We start from the raw sequence: 7,884 nt of genomic DNA, 5'->3' as shown, positions 1-7,884 counted from the left end.
TATATTTGGTTACGTCTTATTCAAACTTCACACTATTGGTGAATTAACAATTTCCATGAACTATTGAATTTTGGAGATATAGCAGTTTTTCTACTTTGCAGCTCAGTTGGAAAGTGAGAAGTGCTGAATCCTCATAAGCACTCAAGGACATCTGTACCCTGGAGCCTTGCCTGGGTGGGTCTGTCTGTTAGCAGTTAGCAGTGTCCCCAGCCAGCCTTTAGCTCCAAGGGCGGTCTCTACAACAATATCAGTACACTGAGTAAGGAGGGACCTGCTCCCAGATGCTTGAGTGGATGAATAATGACACTGTAACGTAGCTTCTCTCTTTCTCTCTCTCTCTCTCTGATAATGAGGAACAGAAGAGCAGAACCTCCCTGAGGCATCGCACCTGGACTGGACCGCCATCCTGTCTGCCCCAACCTCTCTCTCTCTCTCTCTCCCTCTCTCAGGAGATAGGCAGAGAAGAGTGAGACTCGGGCCTTATGCCAGGTTCTCAGTCTCAGTTACACTCAGTCACACTCAGTTTAGTCTAATTGTGAGATTACGAAACCTCTTATAAAGTTACCGAACCATGTCTGAGCACATCAGATCTCTAATCCTGATAACCAAACCTATTTATTTATTTTTTTTTAATTGTGTGCCTTTTTTCATCAGGCATCTTGCGCTATAAGTTCCTTGGTCTCTTCCCTCCACACCTATATTTTTTCTCTTTCTCTCTGCTTCTCACTTTTTTCCCTACAGAGAGGCTTTGCCAAGTGGAGTCAATTAAAACTGTACATCTAAGTGAGAAAATGAGAGTGTAGGTCTGTGTGTATGGTTTCATAACTGCATTGTGCACTTCTTTGTGGAAATGTGTGAACTTGTGGTACTTTCAAACGTGTGTGTGAATGTGAATGTGAATGTGAATGTGCATGGTGTCTGTGTGTGTGTAAAAGTCTGAGTAGTGTGTAGAGGCGGGGGCTCCCCTGGGGCCTGGCAGTATGGCGCTGTAGAGCTGCACACTCCTCCTGTGAAAACGCCTCCAATGGGACCGGGACAGCTGTGGCCAAGCTATACTGCTTCGTGGGCCATAACAAGCCTTATGACACACACACACATACACACAGTAAATACACCTATTACTCCAATCCTGGCAACTCTGTCTGACTGTCTGGGTGCCTCCTTGTTTTGTCTCTCTGTCAGGAACTATATTTCGCTCACACACACTAACATTCACTTCATGTCTGCTTCTTTCTCGTGCATTCTCTAGCTAAAGTGATGCTTCCCATTGCATGTGAAAAAAATTATTTCCCCTTTTTCTGTTTGTTCAGCCCATTTTCTGCCTCCCACACTTGGTGTCCTGGTCAAACATGACTACCAACAGCGGTTCTTGCCCAAATCTGAAAAAAAAAACTTGTTTTCAAAGTGAAACAAACTACATAATGGAGACATAAATTACAAAGCAACTCACAGGTATTCACCTTCTTAGTTACTGTATGCAAGTACATTTTAACAATAGCACCTGTCAAGCACAAGTAACCTCAGGAAAATCCACTTCAGACTGTTTGTCTTGTGAAGAAAAGCCCCCATCCCCTCCCACACACACATTTCCATGGCTATAATCACAAATGTGACGCCAACAGATGGGTTTTTCTTTTAATTTCATTTATTTAACAGTCACCAAATGATCAGATACATTCTCTTAAAAAAGAAATAGACAACAAAACTGATATTCCTTTGAGATTTTAAAAACTATTATACAATATTTTTAATATATAGATTTTGTACAAAATAAAAGTCAGTAAAAGGGGCAACGGGAGAGTGACATCTTAAAAAAAAAACAGAGAAAAAAAGAGGAAGGGACAGGAGTTGACTCGAACAACTACCACATTTAGGAGTGACAAAGACCAATCTCTTTCATAAATAAATATAAGAAAATTAGACATCATATATAGCTCTCTTTCCAATAGCAGGGCATTGCTAAATGTCTGTAGCATAGGATATAACGGAACTGCTTTGTGAGGCCCAGTTTCTTATAAAATTCCACGCATTTTCCACACAGAGATTAACTGGAACCAGCGCGGCTAAAAGCCCTGAAATAAAGGTATTTACCTCGATAATGGGTCTGATAGTCTGTGCCGTGCTTGACCTTTGGCTGTAACAATAACCCCCGCCCCACCCTTACCCCCTACCTTTTCTTTTGTGTGCCGCATTGGTACAAACCAAACGCGGAGAGTCTCCTTGAGGGAACTAGAGAATAGGGGTGTCCTCTTTTTTTCTCTCTCAAGGACATGAGGAAGCAAGCTTCAGACTCCCCCATTCACAAACACTTAAACAACTGAGCAGAGCACATACAGCATGGGAGAGGTGCATGGTATTGGAGCTTAGGAAGGTCGTACTGCACTACCAACATCGTTTCACCAATGTGTTCTGTCCTTACACTGTGGATATTTCAGCACCGTCCTCATCAGTCCTTAGAATTTCAACAATACAACAACAACTACAAGACAACAGAATAAACACACAAAAAGTGGATGTGGATGGCTGTGGGGCAATAAAATCCTGTTTAGACTAATGCCACTCAGATTGGCTGATTGTTTTATCCTTAAATCTCTCCCTTTGCACATATTTGTGAAATTCAGGGTACAGTAAGCACTGCAAACATGAGAACAAGGGAACAAAATACAGATTATGGAGATGATTTACAAGGTGACTACACCATCTGTTTTCAGACACACATCTAAAGAGCACTGAAACTGAGACTGATGATTGATCCCACTGCAACAACAGGCCTTTGTTCCATCCTTGTCTCCATCTTTTTTTTAATACCCTCTTGGAACAGGCTAGCGGACAGTGACATTGGCCCTTCTCAGAGCAGGACAGCAGGCAGAGTGGCTTGGCGTTAATCACCATTTTGTCTCACTTTCTTGGCGCATTAAGTTACAGAGGAGAGCGGTGGCCCGGGCAGCCAGGGCGGGAGATGGAAGGACAACGCGTTAGATTCTCAATAATGACACATCGCTGCCGCATCACTTTGGAGATTAAAAGCAAGATGCTGAATTTCAATCAAGCTACATTAATGGCTCGGTGTGGGGAATGGTCACTTTGTCTCGACTGGCAGGCAGAGAGGGGAGGAGGGATGTAGAAGCAGAGAAAGAGAGAGAGAAAACTGGTACAAGAAGCCCAGGTGAGACAAGGTGATGTGACATTTTAATTCACCAAATTGCTTGCTAGACACTAATGATAGAATCCATTTAACGACATAGTGGCAATATTCTCTAACCAATAGCAAAAGGCCATTAACAAAATGTTACATCCAAGAGAAAAGTCAAAGCACCAAGGACTAAATGTGTGAAGCTATAAATAACAGGGCTGCTGATGTAAGATAATTAATTGAAACTTCTGGATATATGAATACAAGTTGAATTTTCAATACATTGCAGCCAATCTTAAATAAAATATATTTTACTTGTCTTTTAAATTTTGGAAGAATTTTGGAAGATTTGAAAGAGACAGTGGCCAAGGTTCTGCATCAACACTGCATTAGAAAACAAGGATTCACTCAAAAAAAGTAAATAAATAAAACAAACAATGACATATAAGAAATTAAGTTCAATTTTAATTCAATGCCCGGATCTGACACTTTTTCAGCAGAGCTTATGATTTCCTCATTTGTTTCTGTCAAATGCTGTAGCCACCTTACAAAACATGCCAAGCTCTGTCTGAGCTGCTCTGTGAAGCCATTGCACCGCGAGATGTGACCCACTTGCGATAAAGTGCATTCAGAGTTCAGTTCTCATGGTAGATGAGAAGCGATGTTGGGCAAGCACAGCTGAGAGATTGTCATCACAGTATAGCTGATATAAGGAAAAACTTAATGTGACATGTGAACTAGATCTCTTAGGGAGAGGGGGATCAAAAGAGGAGGGGTGACAGAGGAATTGTCAAGACAACCAAAGGACATGGGAGTGTTGGTCCTGTAGTCTTGTGTGAAGTCAGGGATGTCACAGTTGAGCACAGTGCTTGATGGGCAGGGTAGTTCTTTCTGAGGGTACGAAGTATTGTTCTAGTCTTCAGCCAGGCACCCAGCTCTGGTTGCTATGGGCTTGCTGTGGACCAGCCAGTCCACTCATTCCCATCCCCATGCCCATGGTCACACCCATGCCCATCCCCATGCCAATGCCCACCCCCTGAGCTAAGGAGCAGTCAAAGTTAAAGTCCATCTCCTCCCCAGAGTCCATAATATCATGGAGGAGGATGGACTCCACATCACAGTCCAAGCTACCATGGAACATATCAATGTCAAGGTCAGCTGGTAGTCTGTCATGGGGGTGCGGCTGGTGATAGCCGTGGTAGTTGCTACCAATGCTACCATTGCCCATTCCTTGGCTATGGTGATACAGTCCGTTTGTCATACCTTGGTGTTGTGGGTCTGAGTAATGGTTGTGACGTGGGTGTGGGGCAGTGGCCACATGACAGGAGTCCTGGGGTATGCCAAGCATACCAGCTGGATTTGGAGGGAGTGTGGTGGAAGCAGGGAGATGGGCATGTGATGCGGGGCTGTACAGGTATGGAGCTTTGGGGTTGTAGGTCTGCAACGGATTGTTGTGGCCACGTGGGGTCAAGACCGCAGCCCGGGGAGGTGTGTGGTTATGGCTCTGGCTGAGGGTGTGTCCATTGTGAGTGAGGCTGTGAGGTGAGTTGTGGTTGCGATTGGTTACATTGTTGTGATTATGGCTAGTATGGCTGTGAGTTCTGTTATGACTAAGAGCTGAGCTGTGACTATGAGGTCCATTGTGGCTATGGCCATTATGATGGCTTGGGTGGTGACTGTGATGGTTGGATCCAACTCCATTACTAGCTTGACCCATCATAGGATGGCTTTCCCTCTCTTGTCCCAGCATCATGTCCTTAGAACAGTATTGCTGCCCTGCTGCCCCCCCTGTTAATAGGCTCTGCAGGGCATTGGTGCTGGAGTATGTCCGCATTGTTCCAGAGAAACTGGCTGGTTTGTTTTCCTGAATTGTCTGCATTGGTGAGTGGTGACGCAGCATACCCATGCCTGTCGCCCCATAGATGCCCGCACCATAGGAGCTCTGTCCCTTCACTCCAGAATTGTAGTGATAGACAGGGGTTTGGTGCTTATGTCTACCAACGGCTGGATGCTGCTGGTGCTGCTGCTGCTGCTGTGGACGATGAGGAAGATAACCATCCTCTATCATCTGCTCATCCAGACTGATGGCACCTGTCAGGTTAGCCAGCTGAGGCAGCTGCTCAAGGGGAGGACAGTGATTCCCTGCCCCCATGGTTGGAGAGCGGGCACTAGTTGGTGAGGGGTAGAGGTGCGGGGAGGTGGAACAGGATAAGACACCCTCCTCTGGTTCCTCTGGCTCTCCCTCAGCGAGAATGGGCGACAGACGCCCACTCAGGGTAGAAGCTGAGGAGCTAGCCCTGGAATGGAGGTCTGTCCAAGCGTCAAACTCTCCATCTGTTCCAGTTGTGCCTCCTGTTCCTGGCAGGCCTTTCCGTGATGGGCTGCTATGGTCTGGGGAGCTCTGGAGCCCCACCACAGCAGACCCTGCTCCAATCCCAGGACGCCCAACCCTCTTGCCTCTGATGCGGCCTTTGCTTTTTAGGTATTTGGTACTGTTGTCCATGGAGACTGCTCGTCGCCGCGGGGCTTTTCCCATCTTCCCTCCATCTGGGTTCAGCATCCACCAGGAACTCTTTCCTGTCCCCTCATTTTGCACCCGGATAAAGCGTGTGTGGAGGGATAGATTGTGTCGAATGGAATTCTGAAAAAAAAAAGAAACAGAGGATAAGAGAAACTAAAATTAAATTGCAATGTATCTCATATCAATTCTCATTTGTATACAATCTCCTTTTCTGAGATGAAAACTTTAAATTAGTAACATTTGCAGAAGATTCAGATTATAAATTCTAATATACAGGAAAATAAGAATTTTTGACTTCAAAGATCAACACTACAAACAAACCTTAACCACAGCCGCCAATACCACTTATAAACCATTTAGTCTATACATGCTGAGTCACAGAAAATTGTGCCAAATTATCAGGCCATTTCCATGTCTATTATTAGACATACAAAACATGAAGAAGTAGATACTCAAACCCCCTGGGCAATCAGCGTCAAAGTCCGAAAATTGAGAGCCAATTCAAAACCACAGACATGTTCAAAGAAGAGCTACAGCTGGCACGAAGTAAGACCTTGTCAGCCTCATCCAACCTGAAATGACCCGAGATGCAGTCTTGAGACACTCTCCTTATGTACGTCAATCCTCCTACTTTCATTTCCATCAATCCATCTGTCCTCCTCTACTTCTCCTTTTAGCTTGGCTGATGTAAGCCGCTGAGGTTGGGGCGTACTGTATGTTTGAAGTTGGTGCCAGTCTGGCTTAATGCCAGCCCCATCTCTTTCGCTCTCGCAGTTTGAAAGGGGGGGATGTATCACGAGATTGAGCCAGGAGCAAGGAAGTCTAATGGATGTATTCCACCCTCTGACATCTACCTTCACTGTCTATCTCACTTTCCCTCCCTTGTTCTGTCTTTATCACGATCCAGCTTTCTCTTTTGTCACTAAGTGCTACATACTTCAACTTGTCTAGATTTTCGTTTTTCTTATTTTACACACTTCTTTGAACACAAGTCATTTTCCACTTCTGCTCTCAATCTCTATGCCTTCAATTATACAGTGTGTCCCCAATTACTTTCCCATTATCCTCTACACCGGCATGTATAGTCACCGACTGAGTAATTCACAGGATATAGGGTTTCTTTTATTATCATTTACATCTCAAGGCTGAATGCTGAAGGTTTCTGATGTGCAACAGAGTCTGTCGTTGTAATTCTGGTCTTTGTTGTGGATGAGCCATTTTGAAGCAGGAAAATATCAAATCAAAAGCACCTCCCATGGTTTGGGAATATACTGGTACAATAGATTGTTTCAGATTGAGGGGTACTCAGACTTCCACCATCTCCATTATGTTGCGGATTATTTGTATTCACATGGAATTGCACGGCAGGGAAACAAATAAATCAAATTGCGGCAGAGAATACATAAATGGGAGGCGAGCTGAATTCAGGTGATCTGTGAATGCCTCCTTGGGTTATCTTGCTGTGACACCTCCGGCATTGGGTAACCATGGCAACCGGGTAAACGTGCAACGGCACAACTATATCATATTGTGGTGAGAGTCAAGAGAGTCGGAGAGAGAAATGGAGGGGGAGTGGGGGATGGGGGAAAGGATGCAAGAGGAGGCGGCTGTTTGATGCTGCTGCTCCAACACTAAACAGCCTTTCATCTTGGCAGTGCAGGTCCGCAGGGGATGCCCGCTCCCTGCTTCTGACGGCTTCTCTATGTGCCGCGCCAACTCCCTGTCTCACCCTGGCTGGATCATCCACGTATCATACCACTCCAAATCATCCCCCATCAAGTTCTGTGCATGCCTGAATTAAAACATATGTAAGCTTTCATGCCATTCCGCCATGACCGGTTGTAAATGGGGCATCTTTCAGAGAGCTGAACCACTTCATGCTGCAACTCTATGTGACCTGTCAGATTCAAATCTCGATTTATCTCCGTATGTAGAAAGAGCCGCCTCATTGAACTTGGACGGATTTGTCGTCATCCCAAACCCTCTTTATCTGATGAATCCACCTGCTAGAGAGATTTGAGAGATTTGAGATGGTGGCCAGCCATAGCGACATCATCATCATCATCATCATCATCACCACGGCTGCTGGCACATGGTTTTTCACCACATGCTTTTTGCTGTCATCTTGTTTGTGCCTCCATGTGTTTTAGAATCTAAGAATAGCTTAGACTGCAGGTGGTTCCACTGTGGGTGTGGTTCTATCCGCCTCCGGTTCTCTGAGTCAGGGGCA

The 7,884-nt window shown here is 45.1% G+C and overlaps 1 protein-coding gene across 1 annotated transcript in view; it reads right to left on the bottom strand.

Moving 5' to 3' along the window:
* Nucleotides 1-1,665: 1,665 nt before the first annotated feature.
* LOC311496311 (forkhead box protein O6-like) overlaps nt 1,666-7,884 on the bottom strand; it is a 28,983-nt gene continuing 22,764 nt past the window's right edge. The window contains exon 2 of the mRNA XM_084556121.1: nt 1,666-5,774. Within this exon, the coding sequence (XP_084412247.1) occupies nt 4,053-5,774 (1,722 nt within the window). The 3' untranslated portion in view covers nt 1,666-4,052. The remainder of the gene's footprint in view (nt 5,775-7,884) is intronic.

The sequence above is a fragment of the Chelon labrosus genome (assembly GCF_963514085.1).
Source record: "Chelon labrosus genome assembly, chromosome: 12".
In the NCBI taxonomy this organism is placed as follows: Eukaryota; Metazoa; Chordata; class Actinopteri; order Mugiliformes; family Mugilidae; genus Chelon; species Chelon labrosus.
Note: the sequence above shows the minus strand (reverse complement) of the source record. Positions and strands in the feature narration are given on the sequence as shown.